The sequence below is a fragment of the Phoca vitulina genome, unplaced genomic scaffold (assembly GCF_004348235.1).
Source record: "Phoca vitulina isolate PV1807 unplaced genomic scaffold, GSC_HSeal_1.0 scaffold62, whole genome shotgun sequence".
Taxonomy (NCBI): Eukaryota; Metazoa; Chordata; class Mammalia; order Carnivora; family Phocidae; genus Phoca; species Phoca vitulina.
This window is the reverse complement of record NW_022589765.1, coordinates 5643604-5670391: the sequence shown is the minus strand read 5'-3', so window position 1 is coordinate 5670391 and position 26788 is coordinate 5643604. Positions and strand designations below refer to the sequence as shown.

The window sequence follows — 26788 nt, the reverse complement described above, 5'->3', positions numbered from 1 at the left end:
TCCAAACACCCATCTCCCCAATATAGAGATTTGCTCCCTGGAGAGAATGGTGTATTTGTTTTATAGGTGAGTGCTCATCCACTCCACTGCCTGGGTGGTGCCTGTTTGGTTAGGTTTTGTATTTTTCTATGGTTTCTTTGCTGATCAAAACTTTGGATTCGCTCTTTTTAAAATTACACTAGTAAAACGTGTTTCTTTAACTGTTATCTCTTCAATCAGATTAGTCTTGTATAGCTTGCCTAGAGGCCATTCTATCGTCAGGGAAATTAGCTCCCTTGAGTTATAGCCCAACTTGTAGGTATGGTGAGGCAGGGGACAGCAACCTAGTGAATAATTCTATGGGGGCACCTCACTGTGGCTGGTGAATGTGGTTGTCAGATCAAAATACCGGATGCCCAATTACATTCAGATAACAAGGAAATTTAAAAAATATAAGTATGTCCCAAATATTGCATGAGATGTAGTCATACTAAAAATATATATATTCATTGTTTATCTGAAATTCAAAGTTAACTGGATATCCTGTATTTTTGCTTGCTAAACCTGGCAAGCCCAGGAATACATTAACAAGATGCCATGAGGCTTGCCTGGGTTCACGGTGGTCGGTAAGCACCGATCCACTCGGTTGTGTCAGGGAACAAAAACCGTTCCCACCAAAAAATTGCTCAGGTTAATAAGCAGGTAGCAACCAAACACGGAATAATCTTGACCCTTTGAGGAACCCGTAACTGACGCAACTGCCATAAATGCTGCCTTGATTAATTACCCCACCCCCTTCATTCTTCTCTTCCTGCAGCTAGAATGATTGCTCTATCTATCTCTTCTTCCTTCTCTAGTCCCGCCCTTCCAAGTCTCCTCTCTGGAGGGGGAATCGGTAGCCCAAAAAGGGCCGGCAAAAGCGCCGACGTGTTCAGAGGAGCGGAAGTAGTCAAATTTCATTGAGAACCGTAAAGTGCGGCTGGCTGTCTCCCTTTCCGGATAACGACAACAGCTCCGACTGTCAGTGCCGGCCTTCCTCGTGTTAAGAGGATCTGCCGGACCCTTGCTAATTCAATTTTTTTCCCATTCCGGGCCCTTCCCTATCGTCGCCCCCTTCACCTTGGATCATGTTCAAGAAGTAAGGACATGCTGTGGCCTCCATCGGCTGCTCACAAACGTGGTGGGGGTGGGGGTGGGGAAGAGGGCGAGAGCAAAGATCCTCTTTCTCTCTCCCCCGCCCCTGCCATCCTTACTCCCCAAGGTCTTCTATAGTACTATGCTCTCACTCGCAACTTGCAACACTGTAGCCTTTCCATCCCTAATCTTCAGTCGGGTTTTGATCCTCCCACCCTCATTTTCTTTTTCCTTACCCCTCTTTCTCTTTTGCCCCCTCTCCCAATCCTATCCCTGTTCTAGGGTTCTACCAATCACAATCTTGCACCGTGATTTAAGGGTATATCCTCTTTAGCTGAGAGGAGAGCCCTGCACTCACTGCCATATGTTTATTAGTTATGAACTGAATAAGGGAAGGCTTGACTTCCTGGGTCATGGCAGTGAAGGAGTCTGGGTGACAGGAAGCAAGCGGCCTGTCATGCCTATTGCCTAGCTGCCAGATTAACCTTGTCTTGAAAATAGCGTGATTGCCCCATAGGCTATTCAGTGTAAGGAAGACAAAAATTCTTTGGGAACCCACCTAGTGGGTTTACCTTCCAGACTTGATAGACGCAAAAAGCAAAGGGGGAACATGGGCAAAGGAAGGTGGGTTTTGTGCATGACATTTTGAACAAAAATAAATAGAGATCTTAGAAATCATCGTCATCATCACTTTAAAAAAAATCTCAGCAGATTACATAGCCTAGCAGGGGTCAGTTTTCTGTGTTATATTTGGGTTGGTCTTTTGTGTCTCAGCGCCTGAGGGTTTTTTGTTTTGTTTTGTTTTACTCTGTTTTTTCACACGGGTTTTGTTAGAGGTGGGAATCTGTTTCTTCCTAGGTAGAATTGAGTAGGGTTTTCCAGGAAAGACGTTTGTGTAGCTGATTACAGATTATAATGTGAAATATGCCTCATATTCTACCCCTCCCCGCCCCCCCCCATTGTGTATACATGACAGTTTAATATTGTATTAAGGCACTGGTTTTGTGCTGGACAGAATTAAAGGGAAATGGTATTTTAAAAAACAATTTATTTCATAATTATTTTAGACATCTAAATACTTGGGAATAGATGACTAATTAAAACAATACCTTTAGCTATTTTGATATGTCTGCTTAGAAATGCCTTTTTTCTTGCAAAAATCATTTGACAGATTTGATGAAAAAGAAAATGTGTCCAACTGCATCCAGTTGAAAACCTCAGTTATAAAGGGTATTAAGAACCAATTGATAGAACAATTCCCAGGTATTGAGCCATGGCTTAATCAAATCATGCCTAAGAAAGATCCTGTCAAAATAGTGCGATGGTAAGTCTTTATTTTTCTCTATATAGAGCTCAGAGTAGCTGAATATTGTATGATTAGATTGCACTCATAATAAATGGAATTATTTTCACATTAACCATTGGTAGATTAATTATAGGATTAGATAAATAGAATAACTCTAAAACATCAATATTTGTATTTTCAAGTGTTTCTCTATGTTCCTGAAAAATGTGACTTTGTGTACTGATTGTTTTATTAAAGAGTTAAGTGTTTTTATTCAGACTTGAATTTAATTTATTTCAGTTTGTACTGTAGATATTTGTTTTATTGAATTATCTAACAATGAAATTAAAATAATAAAATGTGAAATAAAATTGTAGTAGGTCATAATCGTCTTTTTTTTCTCTACTGGACTGGAATGGTAGGTGAAACAATTTAAACAATGCTTTTTTGCCTGGATATTTAATGAAGTTAAACAGAGGTTACTGTATCTTTGTATATATATGTTTCATATTTTTTGTTATTTAAAGGATGTTTGGCATATTCATTTTTGAAGGAAGATATCTAACTTGGTACTTTGTGACATTTGTCTTACAGCCATGAACATATAGAAATCCTTACAGTAAATGGAGAATTACTATTTTTTAGACAAAGAGAAGGGCCTTTTTATCCAACCCTAAGGTTACTTCACAAATGTAAGTCTTGTTAGAAAATATGTATTTGGGGATATGGAAAGATATAAAAGGAGTTGAAAGTGACTTCTGGTAGTTAACTTATTTATTAATACTAGGTGATATGGAATATAAAACTAAAATGAATCCCCATCCTGTGGTAAATCTGAAAAATGCAAATTTTCTTATTATGCATTCCAGAAAGGCCAAGAAAGAACATTCATTCATTCATTCAGCAAATATTTATTGAACTTACCATGTGTCAGGCACTGAGCTAGCTACTTGAGAATATGATGGGAAGCAAAGGCAGACATTGTTCCTGTCCCTATGAAGCTAACAGTCTAGTTGGAAGAATAGACAACAATTAGATAATTTCACGGATATATATTCACAAACTGTGATAAGTGCTGTGAGCACTTCCTTCTTTTAAATTTGTATCTAGATTTGCCTCATGGAGATAACTCTATATAAGGGAAAGCATTGGCTAATTGTGGGAGTCCCATTATTGTTAGTTGAGTGCCAAGGTCAGGTGTCATAAAATGAAATAATGTTTATTACATACTTATATTTGTATATTGTTAGATCGAGTACGTTACAAAAGAAAATCCAAAGGAGATACAATCCCCATGCACAAGAGGTTTTCAACTGTGAAGTTAAAATTTCTGCTTTTCAAACCAGTGTATTTCTGGCATTCTAGCTAAGAGGCAGAAAGGAAGGGAGCAACTGGAGGGCTCTGTAGATGGTAGTGGTAACTTAATGAGTTTGGTTTTTGGTAAGAAGAGATCAATTTTGAGTTACCTGGTGGAGTGGAGGTCCGGAGCAGTAAGGCAAGTCTTAAAAGAGGTGAAGCATTTTAATATTTAGAAAGGATTATTTACAATTACTTGATTAAGTATTGATTTCCTCAGGTTAAAAAAGTACAAGGGAGAGAAACTAAGTCCTGATGCAATGGGAAAAGTTTAAAATGAAAATATTTTGGTGACATTAGGACATTTTGATGACATTAATTCCTACTTAACTAAAAGAGGACAAAGACAAAATATTCAGATGTATTGCATGAATCTAGATTGGATCCTGGTTTGAAAAACAAAATTCAAGCCCTCCTCCCCTGCCTCAAAAGTTATAAAACACTTTCTTAGACTCTTGGGGGGAAATTTGAATATGGTTTGGGTATAAGACAATATTGTGGAACTATTGTTAAGTTCTTAGTAGGATAATAGTATTGTGGTTATGTAGGAGAATGACTTTATTTTTAGGTGATATGTACTTATTTATAGTGAAGCACTACATCTGAAATTTCAAATGGTGGAGGACAAAATGTGTGTGCATAGATAGAGACAAAGCGGGTAGAGCAAAGGGTTAAGGAACAGTTGTTCAATCTAAGTGGATGGTGTCCAAGTGTTCATTGAACTATTCTTATGGTTTTCCTGTATGTTAAGCCTTTGCATAATAAGTTGGAAGAGAAAAATGTTCCTATTTGATAATATTTTGCCAGGAACCAGCCTTTTGGACATCCTAAAGTTATTGATGTGCAAGAAGCAGGGTAATATAGTGGTTAAAACCATACTTGGAGTTAGGTACACCTGGGTTCAGTTCCCACTGCAGGTCATTTTTGCCAAGCCATTTAAACAGGTCAAGTCACTTAACTTGCTTAAGCTTTATTGCCTTATCTTTATTTTTTTAAAAGATTTTATTTATTTGTCAGAGAAAGAGAGCGCATGAGCGCGCAAGCAGGGGGAAGTGGCAGGCAGAGGGAGAAGCAGACTCACCGCTGAGCAGGGAGCCCAATGCGGGACTCAATCCCAGGACCCTGAGATCACAACCTGAGCCGAAGGCAGACACTTAACCGACTGAGCCACCCAGGCGCCCCTATTGCCTTATCTTTAAAAATGGATATATTGTCCCTGCGTCAGTCTCTGTGCTTAGCTCTGAGTCTCCTTGGAATCCTCTCTCTTTCCTTCTCCTCCTCCCCTGTGCGCGCTTGCGTTCTCTCTCTCAAATAAATAAGGAAATAAATAAATAAAATCTTTAATAAAAAGGATATATTGTATTATCTCCCAGGGTTGTGAGGATTAAATGAGACTGTGTATATGATGCATCTAACACAATGCTCAGAACACAGCAATGGCTCAATATATGACAGCCATTGTAATGATGTACTAATTGTTCAAAAAATGTCCACTACTATTATGTATTACTGTCATCATCATCATTATTATTAAAGGGCAGGTATTAATGAGGATGGAGAACTAGAAAACAAATTATGTATAAATGCATTCATTCAGGTTCCTTTTTTTCAGTAAGATGTTTAAATTTGGAGCCATGTTTAATTTGTAGTCTTGGTAGGAAGAAGACTTACTTGTTCTCTGATTAGTGGGAGGGCTAGTGGTAAGACATTGAAGTGGATAAATTTTACCAGTTATTATTATTCCCAGAAAGCCCTGAGAGGTCTAAAAAGTTTTGAATCCTTCAGGGATCCTTTACTTCTTAAATTATGAACTATTAGTAGACACACATACACACACAAAAATAAATTTTTTGAGATTACAAAAGGAATTTATGTTCATTCTAGAGAGTTGGAAAATAGAGAAATGAAATCATCTGTATTTCCATGACCTAGAGATAACCATGGTTAGTATATCGGTGTCTTTCTTTCTTTCTTTCTTTCTTTCTTTCTTTCTTTCTTTCTTTCTTTCTTTCTTTCTTTCTTTAAGAGAGAGAGAGAGAGAACACAAGCAGGGGGAGGGGCAGAGGGAGAAGCTGACTCCTCGCTGAGCAGGGAGCCTGATGCAGGGCTTGATCCCAGGACCCTGGGATCATGACCTGGGCTGAAGGCGGAAGCTTAACCAACTGAGCCACCCAGGTGCCCTTATTGGCGTATTTTCATCAAATTATTTCCTATGATGTGTGTGTGTATAAATGCGTGTATTTTTTCCTTTTTAAATTGGGCTCTCCATTAAATAGTTTTTAATTAATAGAGTTTCTTTTTTAGGACAGTTGTAGGTTTACAGAAAAATGGGGCAGAAAGTTCAGAGTTCCCATATACTTCCTTCCCCCCTTCCCTTGTTATTAACATCTTATATTGATGTAATGCATTTGTTATGATTCATGAACCAACGTTCATTCATTATTATTAACCAAAGTCTATAGTTTACATTAGGGTTCATTCTTTGCATTGTACATTCTGTGGGTTTTGCCAAATGCATAATGTTATGTATCCACTGTTACAGTATCACTATGTACTATCATAGTATCATAAAATAGTTCCACTGCCCTGAAAAAATCTTCTGCTCCACCTCTTTGTCCCTTCCTCCTCCCCCTCCCCTTCCCCTCAAACCCTAGCACCCACTGATCTCTTTGGTGGTTTTTTTTTTATTGTTTTTTTTCTCTTAACATTATATTATGAACATTTACCAGGGTATTACATAGTCTCCAAAAATATGGTTCTATTTTATGTATATTATAGACATACCTTAAGTCATTTATCTCTTTATTGTTGGACATTTAGGTTGATTCCAATTTATTTCTATTATAAAGAGTAGTACTGCAATGAATATATTTCTACCTAAATATGTTATATATCTCTAATTTTTTCATAGGATAAAGTCCTAGAAATAGAATTACTGAGTCAAGGAGTTTGAACCTTTTCAAGACTGTTGATACATGTTGCCAAGTAGTCCTAAAGAAAGATTATACCCAATTATAAGCCTTCTAGCAGTATATAAGAATGCCAGTTTTCCTACATTAGCACTGGGAATTACTTCTGTTGAAAATATTTACCAATGTGGGGACACCTGGATGGATCAGTCGGTTAAACATCTGCCTTTGGCTCAGGTCATGATCCCAGGGTCCTAGGTTCGAGTCTTGCATCGGGCTCCTTGCTCAGAAGGGAGCCTGCTTCTCCCTCTGCCTGCCGCTCCCCCTGCTTGTGCTCAGCCTCTCTCTCTCTGTCTGACAAATAAATAAAATCTTTAAAAAACATTTACCAATTTGATAAGTGAAGGATGGTGTTTCAGTTTCATTTTGCATCTGTCAGAATACTGTAATTTGGGGAAAAATTTTTTTTAAAGATTTTATTTATTTATTTGAGAGAGAGCACAGAGGGAGAGAGAGAGGTAGAAGCAGACTCCCCGCTGAGCAGAGAGCCCGATGCAGGGCTCGATCCGGGGACCCCAGGATCATGACCTGAGCCAAAGGCAGACACTTAACCAACTGAGCCACCCAGGCGCCCCTGTAATTTGGGGAAATATTTGTTCACGTCCTTTGCCATTTTCTATTGAGTCATTAGTCTCATTAATTTATGTAATGTATTTCTTTTCTTCTAGATCCTTTTATCCTGCCACACCAGCAAGTTGATAAAGGAGCCATCAAATTCGTACTCAGTGGAGCAAATATCATGTGTCCAGGTTTAACTTCTCCTGGAGCTAAACTTTACCCTGCTGCGGTAGATACGATTGTTGTATCCTTCCCAGGCTGTAACTGTGGAAAAATGTATTCACAGTATTTTTGTCATTACTAAAAGATCTTTGTCCAAGAGAAGGTTAGATGTACTTTTTGGAGGTTACTGTTACTGTTTTCTCATACCTTTCTGGTTACATTTCAAAATGTGGGAAATAACATCATTTCTTGAGACTAAATTTTGTCCCATCTTAGAAGTTAAATGGGAACAAGTAATAAAAGAGTCCCAGCTGCATTTCAGCCCAGTTATGGCCCAGTGTTATCAGACTCAGGACACAGTATAAAACTGGATTATTGGGGTGCCTGGGTGGCTCAGTTGGTTAAGCGTCTGCCTTCGGCTCGGGTCACGATCCCGGGATCAAGCCCCACATCGGGCTCCCTGCTCAGTGGGGAGTCTGCTTCTCCCTCTGCCTCTCCCCCCCAACCCGGCTTGTGCTTTGTCTCTTGCTCACACTCTCTCAAATAAATAAATAAAATCTTTAAAGAAAATAATAATAAAACTTGATTATAAATGGAGAGGATATGTATGATATGATTGAATCACTTCTTTGGACATCAGCTTGCTACTTTTACCATTGGCTTACCCATCTACACTGAAGTAAAAGCACTCAAAAGGGGAAAGAGCTTAGGTACCAGGTAGAGTATTAGAAGTGGGTAGTGGGAAATATGGACAATTCCCAACTTTAATTTTAAAGTTCATTTTCAAGTTGGCTCTTTGGGCCTCAGAACATATTTTCTCCAAGAGAAATGTTTTTCAGGTAGTCCTTAAAACTCATGATGTGGCTGAATAATTGTGCATTATTTTCATTTCTACAGCAGTGGTTTGCTATATTCTAGGTTAACTAGGTTTTTGTCAACTATCTGGACAGGAGGATATCTTTCCTTTTGTCATAGATAAAGTGGCCATTTGCTTCAGGTTGAGAAAATACTTGGTAGGAAGAGGGAAATCACTGTGGAGTGGAAAGGCCATTGGAGTGGGTTTAAGAGTGTGTCCCGTGGGCGCCTGGGTGGCTCAGTTGGTTGGGTGACTGCCTTCAGCTCAGGTCATGATCCTGGACTCCCGGGATCGAGTCCCTCTGACCCTCCTCCCTCTCATGCTCTCTGTCTCTCATTCTCTCTCTCTCGCAAAAAAAAAAAAAAAAACTTAAAAAAAAAAAAAAGAGTGTGTCCTGTACTCGAAAGGACAGTATTCTCTGTTGTGGCGGTTATATTTAAGGGGTAGTATAAAGTGTCGGTTTATATCTTAGGAACAGCTTCTATTGACATAGATACTGGTCACATAATAAGTGCTCAAATATTTTTGGAACATCAGATTGAATGTATGAACTGAAAGTACGATGGAGAAGATGGAGAATAGTATTCTGTAAGGACAGGGTTTTTTTTATGTTTATGATTTTTCTAAGTGTTGTAGGTTAATAGTTCTGGAGGTTCTCTTAAATGGAAAATTTTCCTAGTACCTAGCCTTTGCTTTTTAAATAATTTTTATTTTGAAATTTATAGACTTTTAGACAGTTGCAAAACTAGTGCAGAGAGATACTGTGTACCCTTGAACTTTTTGTAAAATATGTACTGCAATGTTTAACATTTTATTTTTTTTAAGATTTTATTTATTTGAGAGAGAGAGAGCGTGCGTGAGAGAGCATAAGTGGGGGTAGAGGCAGAGGAAGAAGCAGATTCCACACTGAGCAGAGAGCCCCATGCAGGGCTGATCCCAGGACCCTGAGCCGAAGGCAGACGTTTAACCGACTGAGCCACCCAGGCGCCTCACAATGTTTAACATTCTGAATGCTTCAAGTGATAACCAAGAACATTTTGGTTGTTCTAGAAAGGTTGAAACTTACACTGAGTTCTTAAAGATAGATTGGGGTATAATTATTATTTTAATGTGTCTATTACATAAAACCACCATTCAGTGATTAAAACATTAGAACAATTCATATGTATTTATTTCACAGTTTTTAATACATGCAAGAAATTTTATCTCCTTTTTCGCATGACTTACTGCTTTTGCTGGCATTGGGTTATAGTATTAGCATTTAACTTTTCTAAAAAAGATTTTATTTATTTGACAGAGAGAGAGACAGCGAGAGAGGGAACACAAGCAGGGGAGTGGGAGAGGGAGAAGCAGGCTTCCCACGGAGCAGGGAGCCCGATGCGGGGCTCGATCCCACTGGGATCATGACCTGAGCCGAAGACAGACGCTTAACGACTGAGCCACCCAGGCGCCCCAGTATTAGCACTTAACTTAAAAACCAAGAATGATAATTAGATTCATTCATTTAGCATTTATTGAATATTTACAATGTGCCTACAGACTCTGCTAGGTCCCTGTCCTCAAGGAGTGTTGATGGTCTGGGTGAGGATACAAGATGGGTTGAAAATGGCTTCACTAGTAATGTGATCATTGAACCCCCCTCTCTAAGGCATTTTGATAGATAAATAGTTTTCTTAGCTGTGTGTTTTCAGGCAATCATGGCAGAAGGAAAACAGCATGCTCTGTGTGTCGGAGTCATGAAGATGTCTGCAGAAGATATGTAAGTCTCATGTTAGTCCCCCTAAGCTTTTGAGGTATGGGTCACCTACTCAGAAAGCATCAGAATTACAGGTGAAATTTGCTCTCATTCATACCACATCCTACAAATATTTAAGCACAGAAGCCTCATTTCTGATTTTTCCTAACTCTTAGGAAGCCATTGAAACCTATTTTGCCTCTGGGATTGCATTCTTTCTTAAGCACTCTGAAAAGAACTGTGTGCCAACACAGCTGTTTTATATGTATGTATGTGGTATTTTAGGAACTTCTTATTTAGTATGATTTAAATTGGGTGGGAGGAAAGATGTTTTGCTGTTAGTTTTTTTAAATTTTTTAATTTTTAAAAAAGATTTCTTTCTTTTTTAGAGAGAGAGAGAGAAAGAGCAAGGGGAGGGACAGAGAGAGAGAGGGAGGGAGAGAATCCTTGAGCAGACTTCTCACTGAGCACGGAGCCCGACATGGGGCTCAGTCCCAGGACCCTGAGATCATGACTTGAGCCAAAATCAAGAGTCGGCCGCTTAACTGAGCCACCCAGGCACCCTGCTGTTAGTTTTTAAAACAGTGACATAGTTCAGTACCACACAGTGTTTATCTTCTGTTTTGACCTGGTGGTATAGAATATTAAGGAAATATTAAAGATATATTACCAAAATATAGTCAATATACTGAAAAACTTTGGAACTCATTTGATTACCAAATTATTCCTGTTAATTTTGTTTCACGGTTAAGTGTAACACTTTGATGTTCTCCTGGTATGGTGACATCATTACTTTGTTTCTATAGACTAGTTAGATCACTAGAATCACTTTAAGACAGGAACTGCAGCAGAGTAATGTAGTTTAATGTAGTCAATAATGTTAATGTAATATAAATAAATTCCCTACATGTGGCTCAATAATTGCAAAATAGCAATGCACTTTGAATTATATTTACCATAAGTAAGCCTATAAAAATTCATAACAATATGTTTATATGCTTTTTCCCTTCTACAGTGAGAAAGTCAACAAAGGAATTGGCATTGAAAATATCCATTATTTAAATGATGGGCTGTGGCATATGAAGACATATAAATGAGCCTCGGAAGGAATGCACTTGGCTAAATATGGATATTGTGCTGTATCTGTGTTTGTGTCTGTGTGTGAGAGCATGAAGACAATACCTCTGTGGTTATGCTGAATAAATTCAACAGATGCTAAAATTCTGTTGGCTTCAAACATTATTTTAATTTCTCTTAAAGTCAAGTTAAAATTGGGTAGCAAACTTGGACATTAAGAGGTATCTGGTAAGTACTCAAACTCAGACAACTTGGTGTCCTTTCTTAGGCTAATGATGTAAAATGAAGGGCAGGACTTGGTAAATGAACTTGATAGTATATGGCTGACCCCCAGAGAATCTGACTACTTAATGGGGCTGGAAGCTAGACTGGGAATTTTCTCCCATTACCCCCTGGAAATGCCCCTTCTCTTTTGTGTGTGTTTTTTGTTTGTTTGCTTGTTGTTGTTTTTAAACTTTTCATTATGGAAAATTCCAAACATATATGAAAGTATGTGGGGAATAGTATAATGGATCTTTTCTGTATCCATCACCCAGCTTCAATTCATGGCAAATCTCACTTCATCTGTATCTCATTTACTCCTTCCCACCCCACTCCCCAGTTATTTTGAAGCAAATCCCAGATATATCATTTTATCCATACTTTAATATGTATCTTTAAAAGATAAGTGGGTTTTTAAAAAAAATCATCACACCTAAAAAATTTAACTGTTTCTTAATATGATCAAATATCTGGTTCAAATATGTGACAAGTGAACTTGATTTCCTCTTTTTTTATTCTTTAACCATTGGTTTGCTTGAAATTGGTCCCAGACAAGGTCCATATATTGCATTTGGTGGTTGGTTGTTTAAGTCCCTTAAGTTAGAAGTTCTCCCTTTGTCTTTTCCCCTTTAAATTAATGATTGAAGAAATCTGGTTGTTTTGTCTTACAGAGTTTTCTCCCCCATTCTGGATTTTGTCAGTTTCACTGTAAAGTAGTTTAACTTGTTTTTATGCCCCCTGCGTAACCCATAAACAGATAGGCTTGATGAGATTCAGGTTGAATTTATTTAGTGCCCTGTCCTGAAGCTGGGTAAACTCATGCTACACAGATGCTCAGAACTTTCAGATTTGGGTCCTCACTGTATCCCCCAAAGAACATGTATCTCCTATCATAAGTGTTATATGAAGACCATGGACCTATTTCAGTAAGAACAGTAAGCTGTTTTGGGAATTAAACGAGAATTAAATGGGAATTTATATAGTGACAGTAGGTATTTCTTAATAACCTTGCTGTTCTAGTGTCTCATTTTCATTTGGTTGTTTACAAATATATGACATGTGATTTTATTTTTCAGATGGATACAGACATTTACAAGATTGTGGTGACCCATGTTACAGTTAGAAGGTGGTGAGAAAGGTGAGGGTGGATAGTAAAAAGAGAGAGACCATTTGACTGGCTGTTGCAGCTGGGCCCCCAAGATATAACATGGGTGAAGGTTATTGATCCAGGCTCTGACCCTCGGACTGAGAAACTATTTCCCACTAATGAAACTTGTAAGACTTGAGGAGTCCCACATTAGAATGTGAATGTGTTAATTTATAGTGGTAAGTCTGCTTAGGATACACAATCAGTAAACAGGAAGTTTCTTGGTGAACATGAATAAGAGTAAAGGAAGGTTGAAATTTGGGGGAATATTTCATCTGGGCTGGTGTAAGGCTTAGAGATTTTTCCTACTTCATCATTAATTAGAATGCTTATGTCTGCCACAATCTTTCTTTCCTAGCCTGTAGAGGAACCCTGATATTTTTACTTCCTATATTCTTTTTAAGTTCTATGTAGAATATTTTCCTTTGTCATGACAGTTATATTCTACAACTTGGTATATTGTTATATTTTACTATTTATTCCTGATGGATAAAAGTGTAGTCTCATCAGTGACCCATTTATAAATCATCTTTCAGGGTAGGTTTCTTCAACAGTCTCATTTTATGCTGACTTACCAGTTTCAAATTCAGATGTCTCTCCACTTGAGGGATGAGGCACCCTCTTTGAGGCCTGTATCACCTTACATTCTTAAAAAGAGAATATCTGAGTCACTGATGTCAAAACCAGACTTTGAACCTCTAGTTTTGGTACTAAGTTAATGTTAATCGACCAAGATTGCCTATGGAGTGTTAGCAATGAAAAACAAAGCACACACATATTAGAGAAGTTAAAACCTTTAATTGCCTGGTTTCTGAAATAATTTATCCTTATTTCTAACCACTGTTAACAGTGGGTGTAGGGAATACTTTAAAAATATTTAACACCATCATCTGTGCTTGTTTTTCCTACTATGCTGAGGTATAGTGACTGTTGCCTTGGTGATGTGGACTAAATATGTATGTTTTCTCCTTCCCCTGGGTCTGAGGCCTCAGGTCATGGTGTTAGTCAGGGGTGTCACTCTACACTGGGAGCCTGGTCAGTGTCTCAACATTAGGTCATGCAGGAAAGCCAATTCAAAGAGGTTAAACTAGCATCTCAGCCTCTTGAGGTCTTATGCTTAAAGGAAACCTGGTCTACCCACATTCCTGAGAGTAGGAATACAGGGAGAGCCTGTTTTCTCTAAGGCAATGTATCTTCAGTTCATTTTTAGTTTTAGAATTAACTTTGTGTCAAGCCTGCCTATAATGTAGCCATTTCTATGTATCTGACATACTCAGCCAAGGTCAGTTCAGCTCAGTGAACATTTTTTTTTAAAGATTTTAATTTATTTATTTGACAGAGAGAGCACAAGTAGGGCGAGAGGCAGAGTCAGAGGGAGAGGGAGAAGCAGGCTCCCCGCTGAGTAGGAAGCCCAATGCGGGACTCGATCCCAGGACCCCGGGATCACGACCTGAGCCAAAGGCAGATGCTTCACTGACTGAGCCACCCAGGCGTCCCCTCAATGAACATTTATTGAATACCTGCTAGGTTCTAGGTGATGTGGCACAAAGATGAATAATACATAAGTGGCCCTTGCCCTTAAGGAGCTTCCAGGCTCGTGAGTAAATTTACATTTTTAAAAATCTGGGTAATGGTGACAGCCCAATACCGATTTATAAAGCCACTGGGAATTACTAATACTTTTCCAATTTCGGTCACCAAACTTTGCAAATTACACATGAGCTAAATATAAAAATATTCCTTAGATTGTATCCAATGTGAGAAGGTTAAAAACATCCAGATGTCTTGGAGTTGCAATGATTCAGCATTCCAACTCAGATGGCTGACCCATTGTGCAGTAATAGAAAGGCCTGATCAGCCCTCTTCTAGCAGACTATTATAGTGGTTTGGTGGTGGTCTCTTGGCAGCTGCATTTTTCCTTTTCTTTTTTTCTCATGTTCTGGACCCAAAACAGACAGCTGGATTTATCCCAGGGGTAGTCATGAACATTTCCAATTCGAGGAATTTGATAGTCCCCAAACAGAAGGTCATATGCCATTTGTCAAACAATGATTATATCCAGCCAAGTTCCTCCTTTGGATACAAATCAGCTACTGAGGATACGGTATTTCTAAGCATAGTACTTCAAAAAATATAAGAATGGCAAATGACTCAATTTGCACAGGTATTTCATTACAATAAGTATTTTACTTTTTTGTTGTTCATGAGAATAATGTAGCAGTCATATATTAATGGGAATATGAAATGAATGTATGCCCAAACAAAATGTGGTAAATATTTTAACTTTGTTTATCTAGGTTCCTTAATTTTGAGAATATCTCTCTCAAGGCTCTTCACGAAACTCAAAATGTTCCAATTTCTAAAGGAGTATCCACTAGAACTGACTTATAATGAAAGGAAAAAAATGAAAATGTATGCATCCTATGTCAATATAACCATCACTTCTGAGGTCTCAAGCAATCAGAAACTTACTCAAGTAAGAATTAGGCCATTAAAATATATTTGGAAAGCCCTTCAGAACACTTATGTTTAGAATGTTACTAGTTGTGTTAAGGCAGTAAAAATTAGATTAAATATAATTGTTCTTAATATCCCAGTCTCTCAGCAATAGTTCCTAAAGAAGTTATGCCTGTCAACATGGAGACTGATGCATGTAAATGTATACTTTGTATTATATGTTTTTATATTTTGTATGTATACTTTATTATACTTTTTATAGCAGGTAAAAGAATGAGTACACATAATGAACTATAACACTAATTTGTTTAATATTGTATTAAAACTAATTAAGTACTTGTAAAGGACTACAACTCCATCAGAACAGGAGTGAATAATGTGATTGAGAACCAGTTTTTAATCTGTGTTGAGACTATTTTTTTTTTTTTTTTTTTGTTAAGATTTTATTTATTTATTTGAGAGAGAGAGAATGAGAGACAGAGAGCATGAGAGGGAGGAGGGTCAGAGGGAGAAGCAGACTCCCCGCTGAGCAGGGAGCCCGATGCGGGACTCGATCCCGGGACTCCAGGATCATGACCTGAGCCGAAGGCAGTCGCTTAACCAACTGAGCCACCCAGGCGCCCTGTGTTGAGACTATTAAGCATGCAGGTTGGTTCGTTGATTGGTTGGTTTGCTTAAGAGGCTGGCCTCCTGGAGAATATAATTTATGTATGGGAAAATATACAGGAGATGATTCACTGGAATTCTCCTAGTAATATCCTGTTCATCCAAACTACTTAGTACTATTAATTTTTGTCTCCTGGAGTGAAAAATGAAAGGACACCAAATTTTATCCTTGAACACTTTGAGAAATAAAAGATCAATTAGTGAAATAATTTCTAATTAAAATCCTAATTGTTAACAGAGAATGACATGCTTCATTATTGTTCAATTCTAATTAAATGGGTTATCTTACACATTTTAAAATCTTTTTAAAAGTAAAACAAATTATGATTTCCACATCCTATTTTTTATTGCTCTTGTTCCATTCCTCAATTTTAAAGTACTTTAATTTCAGCTAATATGTGAATAGAGGGAACTTTTGGGGTATAATCATTCACTCCCTTCAGGTTCATTGTAAGTGTTCCCAGAACTCTACCATAGGGGGAAATAACTCTAAATTTAAAAGATGCACAGATTAGTTTTCTTTCCTTCTAATTTTAATTTTTTATCACAGGACATGATTGTGAATGATAACTGTGAACTTTCATTTAATCTGTGGTGAAATAAGTAATTTCTATTGATCTTCACAAGCATGTGAGCAAAAGACTGTTTTAATAAGCAATAAATCATGTAAGCACTCGCTTGGAGGAAGTGCCATTTCTCCAAACATATGCCTTGAAAACAAATCAAATTCAGTTCCCTTTTTGCCTTGGGGAAAGCCATATTGGGGAGACTTTTGAGGTCGGGCAATCTGTTTTTATTCTTCCCACTTTCTATTTCAAAAGGGGACACTGTCTTTGTCACCAAATGCTGGGGTTGTCCTTCTATGCTGATGCATGATGAAACCCTGAGGCTTGGAAACTTGCACACTAATGAGATGATTTTGTGATGAAACTGCATGTTGGATTGATACTGCCCGTGAATGAGCTTAAATTTGAGACAACTTTTAAAAGGAGCAGCGCACTTTCTTCTAGTTTTGCTTCCCTATCAGCAGGGCTTGAAATGTCTGTTTCTGCATACAGATGTCTTACCAATAATTTTTCTCATGATCTGAAAGATTTTGTATGTACTTCTTGGTCTGGATTCTGTTTTCATCGGGTCTAATGCTGATGAACTCATTTTGTAAAGCCAAAATTCACTGTTCCCTTAGACATCTGGACTAGATTGGGCAGGATGAGGAGGATGGGAGGAGAGTCCTTTTCGCCCTGTAGGCTCTGGAAGGTTTCTTGGAGAGTTGACTTATCCAGGATTAGGAAAAAGTACGCTTTTGCCTGACTAAGATATTTCTAAAAGTTGCTTGTGTAAGCATTTTAGATTTCAGAAAGTTCAACCTGAAATGTATGTGAATATAGAGTAGAAACAGTTTCACTTAGTGGGATAACCACTGTCTCTAGCCCATCAAGTTAATGTGTCTCCTAAATGCTTTCCAAAAGTACAGGACTAGAAAATATTTTTCACTGGCAATGCTTTATTCTGTTTTAAAAATAGTAGGGGCTAAAAGTCTAGTAAAAACTCGGACACTTATACTGTACTGATTTTATATTGTGACTTACAAGGTACAAATTTTGTATTTTGTAAAATATTTTGAAAGAAGTCTACAAAGTAATTCCCCTTTCTTGCTCCCAAATGTGGAAGTCTGAGAGAAGGCACATGGCCCCATGAGTTTCTGGGTGTTGTCAAACCCAATTCTCTCTGAACTACCAAATGCCCAGATACATTTACTGGGAATGCAGGAGTCTCATTTAAGCTGTGGTTTTTGCCTATGTAAAGAGAAACATCTTGATTAAAGTGTGAGGAGAGAGAAACCATACCGATTTGGGCAGTTTGGGCTCAATAATGTCTAATTTGCTGTGAAAGGGGAACTTGCTCTAAGTTAATGTTCTTAAAAGCAACTTCTGAACTTCTCCTAAAGAAGTATTTACTTTATAAAAAAGCTGTTTGAGGAAGAGCTGTTTTATTGCATGGCACAGATTAAATGTACAGATGTTATCTTAAAACTTAAGGAGTTCCCTTATGAATTTGAATATTCAATACCAGCTGTTATTCACGTCAACATTTTAATATTTTACCATCTAGGTATTTAATAAAAGGGATTGGTGCATATTTAGCTGTGTAAAGTGTTAGTTAAACTTGTTCAGGTGGCTGAGAAGGAGAGGGAGATAACATTCCCGGAGCACCTACTATATGCACAAGCTCTACTTCCAGTATCTTGCTTCATCTTTAGTATGATTCCATGAGGTAAATTTTAATTCTCATTTACAAATGAGGAAACTAAGGCACCTGAGGGGTTATATAATTTTCCTGAAGATACATACAGAATTGGGATTTGGACCTAGGTCTGACTGCAAACCCTGTTTTGCAGAAAGTCTCCCTACACATTTCAAAAAATAACCTCAGCCCACAGTCGTATCGCCATCTTTATTTCTGGGTTATTGGAGAGGAGTCTAAGTTGGCCACGCCTCTGATCCACAGTGGGAAAATAGAAGTAGGATTTGAATGTGGTTAAGAATGGGCTGCTTGCACAGGGCTTATTTGTGCTTCTGAGGGAATGTTTTCCTGCTTCCCTCTTCATCAGTGGGGTATATGGAGAGAATCTTTTGAAACTGGACTCAGTCCTGAGGGCTGAACTTTTTCTATTAGTCACCTTCAAGCCAGGTGACTTGTGACCATTTAAAGGTTATGCCATTTAGGAGCCTTGGCTGATAACGCCATTTAGAAAAGGATATAAGGGGGAGAGTTAGTTAAATGGGGGAGATTATAGGGTATAATGTGCAAGGGCAGGGCTAGCAGCTGCTTTGTGACTATCAATATATCCAAAAGATAAATGGGGGAAAGGAGTAGTGAATATTAAAACTAATGACAGGAGCAGTTTGGTTCAGTTATAATCTAAGGAGAAAAGCTGAGGGGTCTAATCTATGTATTGCTCCAGATGCAGTGATTGAATTTTCAGAAAGAAGATCCAGTGATTTAATTTTCAGAAGGAAGGTCTAGTGATTAGACTCATGCAAGGAGATGGCCTGGGGCCTGCTAAAAGTCAGGTTGCAATTTCCATAGCATTCAAGACAACCAGAATAATAAAGAGGACTTTTAGAAGGAACTTAAAGTTTTCTCCCATTTCACATATTAGCCTTGGGGTGGGGGGTGGGGGTCTTAACATTTCTGAAGTTGGTTAGACCTGTGCTGTAACTCTAAAATACATACTGGATTTCAAAGACTTAAATAAAAAAGTAATGTAAACTATCACATTATTTTTTTTCTGCTGATTACATGTTGAACTGACAATACTTTGGATATACTGGGTAAAATAAAATACTAAAAGTAATTACACCTGTGTCTTTACCTTTTTAATATGGCTACTAGAAAATTTAAAACAACACATGCGGCTCACCTATTTCTGTTGGATGGCACTGGAGTGGAGACTGGGCAGTAGTCCCTGAAGCTTCCCTCTAGTGGCGAGTGCCTTAGAGATGTAAATATGGAAAAGATTCCCAACGCCAGTATTCACTCTTCCATCAAGCAAGGACCAGCCTTTCCCTTTTCCCGTCAGATCATATGGAGCTGGTGTTTTGACTATTAGAACATCCCCGTTTATTCAACACTTTGAGTGCCTATGTGGATGTCTCCTAGTCACTCACTAGATCAAAGCATTCCATTTTTTAAAAAAAAATGCAAGCCCATCCCATTCAGGACATCCTTATTCCATCACTCCCATCCATCCATGCATCCCGTGAAAATCTTGAGTCTTATTTTTAGGTCCTGCTCTTCCTGTTAAGGCTTTTGCCAAATTGCCAAAGCAATAGCCTAATCAAATGTGGCCGTTCTTGCATGGAATCAGTGAAAACAACCAAGGAAATGAGAATTATGTGGGTTAAGATATATAGCATTTATCAAATTGAGGACTTTTTAACGCAAAAGGACCACCATATTCTAATAATAAACTATAGCTTGTTCTATTGCTCATGCAGAGCTTTCATGAAGTGATTGTTTTGACTCCCTGTACGAATTGTATGAGTTTGGGCTCCTTTTGCTTTCACAAAATACCAGGCCTAGTGTTGAGCTCATAGATAATCAATTTATACAAGGAATATTATAGATATACAGGTGCCATACGAATAAATTTGGATTTATCTTTTTAAAAAAATTTAAGTAGTCTCCACACCCAACGTGGGGCTCAAACTCACGACCCCAAGATCAAGAGTCTCACGCTCCTCCTACTGAGCCAGCCAGGAACCCCAGAAGTGGATTTATCTTTATTTTAAAAAAATTATGGTAGAGGCCCCAGATATATACCATCATTTCATACTTTCCAAACAAGTAATTTTCCCATTGCTCTTTAAATATTTTATCCTTGATGATACTAGAATTATTGAGTGATTATTTTTTAATGAAACTTTGGGGGACTCCTTTGTGGGGAGGTTGGCAAACATTTCTGAATTTCTTTGTATGCCAAAAAAGCGCTAAACTTCTCCAAACACAATGCTCTTCACATAACCACTCAGACCTTCACTGAATTCATCATTCCAAGTCAGCTGGCACTAAAAGAAACACAATATTCTTAACAAATGAAGGGGAAATTAGTGGTACGTCATCACTAGACTCTGTACTGTCAGTAAATTTCCTAATACAGGTGTGCCCTGCTTTAAGAAAGCTCAGTAGATGGGTTTAAATGCATTACAGAAAAATCTGGCCATTATAAATCAGAATGGATACACAAGCAACCTTATAGCTACATAAAAAAAAAGCCAAGGGGTCTAATCTATATTTTCCTCCAAACCCAATGTTTTAATTTTGAGAAGGAAGATCTAGTGATTAAATTCACACAAGGAGATGGCCTAGGGCCTGTGAAAAGTCAGGTTGCAGTTTCCACTGCATTCAAGATATGCAGAAAAATAAAAACTTTTAGAAGAAATTTTAAATTTTCTTTTTTAAAAAAATAATTTTTTTTTATTTATTTGAGAGAAAGATAGAGCTACAAGCTGGGGTGGGGGGGGAGGCAGAGGGAGAAGAAGCAGATTCCCCATGAGCAGGGAGCCTGACGTGGGGCTCAATCCCAGGACCCTGGGATCATGACCTGAGCCGAAGGCAGCCGCTTAACTGACTGAGCCACCCAGGCACCCCTAAATTTTCTTTCACATCTCATCCAGTGGATCTCACACTTCTGGAACTGGTTAGACCTGTGTTGTCCAATGTGGTAGTCACTAGCCATTTGTAAAATATATTCACAACCATGATTAATTTCCATTAACCTCCACTCTTTGCAATTCTGTCCCCAGTAACAGAGTGAGGTTAGGGTTACCTCTGTCCCCAGTAACAGAGTGAGGTTTTGGCTACTGAATGCACAGTGACCAAATCTGTAACCAGGACCCCAATAGTACTATTTTCTGTATTACTGAATCAGATTTTATCTACAAGACTGGGTACAAATTAATTCAAAGAGACAGCATATTAAGACAAGTAATTTTATAAAGGAATACTTGTGTATAAAAATACAACCAAGAGCATCAATTTGGTTCATTAAAAATTTTTTTAAAGATTTTATTGGGGCGCCTGGGTGGCTCAGTTGTTGGGCATCTGCCTTCGGCTCGGGTCATGATCCCAGGGTCCTGGGATCGAGCCCGACATTGGGCTCCCGGCTCGGCAGGGAGCCTGCTTCTCCCTCTCCCACTTCCCCTGCTTATGTTCCCTCTCTCACTGTGTCTCTCTCTGTCAAATAAATAATAAAATCTTAAAAATAAATAAAATATTGGGCGCCTGGGTGGCTCAGTTGGTTAAGCGACTGCCTTCGGCTCAGGTCATGATCCTGGAGTCCCTGGATCGAGTCCCGCATCGGGCTCCCTGCTCGGCAGGGAGTCTGCTTCTCCCTCTGACCCTCCCCCCTCTCATGTGTTCTCTCTCATTCTCTCTCTCTCAAATAAATAAATAAAATCTTTAAAAAAAATAAAAAATAAATAAAATATTTATTTGAGAGAGCATGAGCAGGGGGTGGGGGAGGGGCAGAGGGAGAGGAACAAGCAGACTCCCTGCTGAGTGGGGAGCCTGACAGAGGGCTAGATCCCAGGACCTCAGGGTTGAAGCAGACGCTTAACTGACTGAGCCACCCAGCTGCCCCTTAAAAAAATTTAATCTCTACACCCAATGTGGGACTCAAACTCACAACTCCAAGATCAAGTTACTTGCTCTACCAAGTGAGCCAGCCAGGCACCTCTGAAGAGCATCAATTTGGTTTAAAAAACAATTTTTACCTTAGCACCCACCAGGAAATCAAACAATGGAATGCATTCTCTGATATATTTATTACAATTATACCTCGATACACTAATGTAATTGGTTGTGATAAATGCATAGTTCTTTAAAATATATTGTTGTTGGGGCAAGGTGACACTTATAAATTGGGTGTCACATTCAGGGAGATGCTGTTTATCATTGTACTTACACTGACCATGACCTGATCTGTATTAGTTGCATCTGAGACCACGTATTAGAGTGCTTGATAAAAAGGTTTTATTATTTTTTAAAATTAATAATGCTTCATTTTAGCCAAAAGCCCCACTAAGGAAAACCAGATAAATTTTTAAAAAGCGCTTTATGCACTGATGATCAATAATTTGAAGCCTGAGGCCCTCTTGAGGAAATTCTCTTTTTGGTTTGCAAAAGCTGTGGGAGACCATTAACAGCATGAGGCCAGTTACAGGAAATAGTGATCTTTAAAATGTCATGGTCTCACACCCTATGGGGGGGGCTTATGGATCTGACTTAATAGAGCATGTGCAGGCCCAATTATAGGACAAATCAGCAGCAAGTATTTCACACATTTATAAGCACAAGAGCTATTGTACTCACCCCCGGATAAAGCTTCTGGGCAGGCACTGAAATTAGGCAAATGGTATGGTAATCCAAGGTGAATGGTGAGGTTAAGGCCTCCACACCCCAAACCATTGGATATGATGCAACTATGAATATGGGAAAAATCTCAGAATTTGAACAGGTAAACAAAGACCAGACTCCACTCAGGTAAGTGAAACTGCCAGACTATCAAAACAAGTTCTTGAAAGGAGACTTCCACAGAACTCATTTGCCTAGCAGAAGTAAAGAAATCTCAACTGATAATAGATTCTTCATAGTGACCACTCCAATTTCAGTGTCTGCACAGAGAAGTAGAGAGTTAGACAACTTGTGTATGCTGAGGAATGCCACTAAATTAGCTCCTGGGAGAATTATTAACTTTTATAGGTAATTTTCACTTTTTCTCTCAGGGACAGAATTCAACTTTCACTTTAACATTAGTTGGGAACTAATTTCCTTTGTTGCTTGGTTGTGTATTTTGAGAAAGCAAATCCATGGGCACTTGCAGAGGCTTAGAACATATACCAGCATTACAAGTAATGGAAACACATAACTGAAAGTTTTACTTTAATCACAAATTCACAACTAGAGATTTTATTTGCATATCTTAGAAAGCTAAAAAGACATGTTAAATTTTTTAACCGATCAGCAAAAATATGTGCCACAGATTCATAATTTAGGATTTATCACATAAATATAATATTTATAAATATATCTTTTATTTGCAAAATTATCATTCTTAAAACATTTCTTTCCAACATGTTTGAAATTTTCACGTGTTTTAAGGAAAAAAACCCCACCCTCTTTAAAAATGTACCACTAAACTTTAATGTGCAACTATACCAGTGCCACCAAACTAAAAAAGAAAAAGAAACATACTGTTGTGTTGGATATGTAGTCGTTACTACAAATAGTGACAATACCTGTCCTAGACGGTGATCATATACATGTTTTTCTTTCACTTCTCAGTCATTGTCAGAACCATTTGGAGGTAAGAAAACCAATGCATCGTGGAAAATATGCCCAAATGCCCTAAGACGGTATACCCCATACATCATCACATGCATCTGATTAGGAGTCAGTCCATTAAAAGTAACAGCCGTATCTGAACAGCATCCTTCAACCACAAGGTTGGGGTGATTAGTCATTGCCTCTTTAATAAAAAGCCCAATGGATTTGGTATTAAATACATCTTTTCCTTCAGAATCTTCTGCATTTTCTGCAAACACTCCAGCATATTTCAGGCAGACTGCTAGCTGCTTATCTTCAGATATCTTCCAAATCATCCCTCCCTGTTCAGGACACTTTTCGGGGATACCGAGGAGGCTGTTAAGTCTTTTCATTGATTCTATACTTAAGACGATGCCTCCTTCTACACTCACATATTCAAGGTCTCCAGATTTTATAGTGTGGCCTAGATAGAAAGGTTGTGATGGATCCTTTTTTAACAAAAAATACTTTAAGTTTTCAATAATAGCAAACGTAGTGGGGCGTGCAAGGAAGAACCAGTTGTATTGGTCTCTATATTTATCAAAGGCATATTTGTAAGCTTTCCTCATCATTAGCCACATGTCATCTGTTTCCATGTTAATTGACTCAAACACTTTAACATTTTCAGAACTGAAGAACTCTGCTTTGTCACAGTGTTTGGTCCAAGTCTCCCTCACTGCAGCCCAAAGACTCACATCTTTGGGTTTTACAAGGATGATACAGTATACCCGAAAGCTCTTACTGAGCTCCATACGTTCATCCTCTGAAATTTTCAAGATATCTTCTTTATTAGGCGCTTGCAGGTGATGATGCTCATGCTGGTGCATTCTATTTCCATGACCAATCCTAACGTGTCCTAGCATAGTGATCAAGGCACAGAAAATGCTTCCGAGCATCACACCCTTCAAAAATGAACTGCTTTCAGAAAGCATTTTTCCTATAAAAAAAGAAAAAGATCCTTAGGATACTTAATAGAAAAGGATTAGTCTAGCAATTTGATTTGGTATACCTTATATACTTACATTTTGCTCTTAACATTAAAATAAAGTTCCCAAGTTTGAAATCAAGTTAGTTGCATAGAGTACCAATACCAAGAGGTCTAAGGATCTTTAGCTTCCAATGGTATCTGATCACTGTTCTGTATAAACTGGAACTTTACAACACCTCTATGCACGAGAACTTTCTGGGAGGCCATTTTGCACTTCATCTATTAATTAACTAAATAATAAATCAAAACATTAACCCTAGAAACCAATGTTACAGAGGTTGTCAGTCCATCATTCTCTGAAGGAATTTCATTTCAAAGCTTGCATTTATATTATTTAAATACTTCCATAGATGTAAATGGACTTTACATCAAAACCTTAAATTGAACAGATAAAACCACCTACAATTAGCAAATCACCAATGGTATCTGTGCTGGCATTTCTGTTCTCAACCTAGTGCTTTATTTAACTGATGGCTGCTGTCTTTAGGTGTTTGAGTGCATCCACAGCAAATTTCTTGAGATTGATACCGTACATGTTAATATTACTTTCATTCCTAAGACTAAATGGTTTCCAGTACAGTATCCCAACCAACTAATGTTAATAAAAGCCCATAATGAAAACAGTTAAATTATTTGGATGAGAACTGACACAATATAGGTGTATCTGGGGAACCATTAATGAACATTTTTATTTCCTCCAAAGGCATTTTCTTATTCTTTGGGGAAGTAAAAAGGGAAAAGTCTACACTTTGATTTCAATTAGAAATTGAAAGAAAAGCCAACCTTAAGTACAACTGTTGAGATTTCCCAATCTCCTCTGTATCTCCACAAGGAATGTTCTACTGAGCTACTTAGATTTTTCCCTTTGTCTCTTAAAAGTTGAAAGAAACCTCAGAAGCTACCTAATATCATTTCTCTCATTTTACAGATAGGGAAAGAGAGGGTCCACAGAGGTTAAGTAACTGACCCAAAGTCACACAGTCAGTGGTAGAACTGAACCAGAAATCAGATCTCCTGATATCAGTGTAATGCTCTTTCTATTACAGAATAATGATCTGAAGAGTGCTTCTACTCATATTGTTGAAAATTTAATAGATGAGTTACCGAATAACCTTGTTTTCCTACAAATGAAAAAAAAATGTGGGATCTGTTAATCATAATTGACATTTTGCACCCATCTTACCATCCTGCTATAAAGAAACCACCCCTTGGTCTTCTTGTAGAGGAAATAGACTTTGACTTCTATTAGAAGGCCAAGGTGTGGAATAGCTTGGCAGAATAATTCCTGAGTGTGGGTGGAGTGGGCAAAGAGGCAGGATGGTTTTCCTGTGTCACTCACAGAACTTGGTACAGAAGGAAAAGAGAACTAATAGGAAACAAGCTCTGTTTAATATCGGAATTACTAGATGCACTTTAAAAGTAATTTATATAGGACTTTGATTATTTCTGGCCCACATATGGTAATTCACACGTGTCTCCTAGCTTGAGAATAGCATGTCAGAATTCTTCCTGATGGGGATATTACTCATGGATCATATGCATAAATTACTCTTTTTCCATCGGAGGGGGGGGCAAAAAATTGTAACACTGGAGTTGTACATGATAGGATATTTGGTGCAGAGGAGAGGGAAACTTAAAACTGCACATGGGCACAAATGAGGCAAAAACTACCACAGTGGTTTCTGCGATGGCATCTTTTTAGAAGGTGAAGGTAGTTAGGTGGAGTATGGAAGAGGAGAACGAAATGGAGAACAAAAATGAGAGGGAGGACGTGGTCACCTCAAAACCCCATTGAGGGGCCAAGGCAGCGCCTCTACGCAGGCGACTCTCACTCTCCCCCACTACCGCTCCCACTGCACCTGCCCGGGTACCCCGCGTGAAGCCTGCTGGGACTGGGCCAAAGCCCAGGCCTTCCCCCAGGAGAGGGGTGGGGTCGGTCCGCTCCCGGGTCGGCTCAGGGTGCGGGCCGAGGCCCCAGCACTCACCCGCATCTAGAACGGCTCAGAGGCGGGAAAGCGCAGCCGCGCACGGCTTTCCTCTCACGTTCGCGCGCCACCCGGTTACGCTCCTGGTCGGGCTGCTCTAGATGCAGGGGGTGTCCTCTCGTTGGTTTCACTAAAGGCGTGGAGGGCCAGGAAGTGAACGCCGCGACCGCGCGGGCAGCGGGGAGGAGCCGTCGGCCCGTGCTGACGTCGGAAGGGCCCGCACGCACGCCGCGCTCCCTTATTCCCCGCCTCCTGCTGAGTTCAGAGAAGCGCGTCTTGCTGGCGTGACCCGCGCGCTTTCCTG

General features: G+C 38.7%; 2 protein-coding genes across 5 annotated transcripts; one reads left to right on the top strand and one right to left on the bottom strand.

The window, feature by feature from the left end:
• Positions 1–781: 781 nt before the first annotated feature.
• On the top strand, positions 782–15382 carry MCTS1 (MCTS1 re-initiation and release factor). Of its 4 annotated transcripts, XR_004297792.1 has the most exons (8): positions 1470–1737; positions 2285–2437; positions 2993–3090; positions 7392–7525; positions 9991–10058; positions 11050–11339; positions 12449–12510; positions 14817–15382. XR_004297792.1 is itself a non-coding variant. In XM_032391420.1 (6 exons), the coding sequence occupies exons 1-6, from the start codon at positions 1107–1109 to the stop codon at positions 11129–11131; spliced, it is 546 nt and encodes a 181-aa protein (XP_032247311.1). In that variant the 5' UTR covers positions 782–1106; the 3' UTR covers positions 11132–13880. The 4 variants fall into 4 exon arrangements, 2 of the variants coding, with proteins under 2 accessions (XP_032247311.1, XP_032247310.1); XR_004297791.1 differs by having other exon boundaries at positions 11050–12510; XM_032391420.1 differs by lacking the exons at positions 1470–1737; positions 14817–15382 and adding an exon at positions 782–1117 and having other exon boundaries at positions 11050–13880.
• Positions 15383–23087: 7705 nt separating this feature from the next.
• Positions 23088–26722, bottom strand: C1GALT1C1 (C1GALT1 specific chaperone 1). Its single transcript, XM_032391403.1, has 2 exons — positions 26485–26722; positions 23088–24448 (listed from the first exon to the last, which is right to left on the bottom strand). Exon 2 carries the CDS (start codon positions 24441–24443, stop codon positions 23487–23489), a length of 957 nt encoding a protein of 318 aa, XP_032247294.1. The 5' UTR covers positions 24444–24448; positions 26485–26722; the 3' UTR covers positions 23088–23486.
• Between the last annotated feature and the right edge of the window lie 66 nt (positions 26723–26788).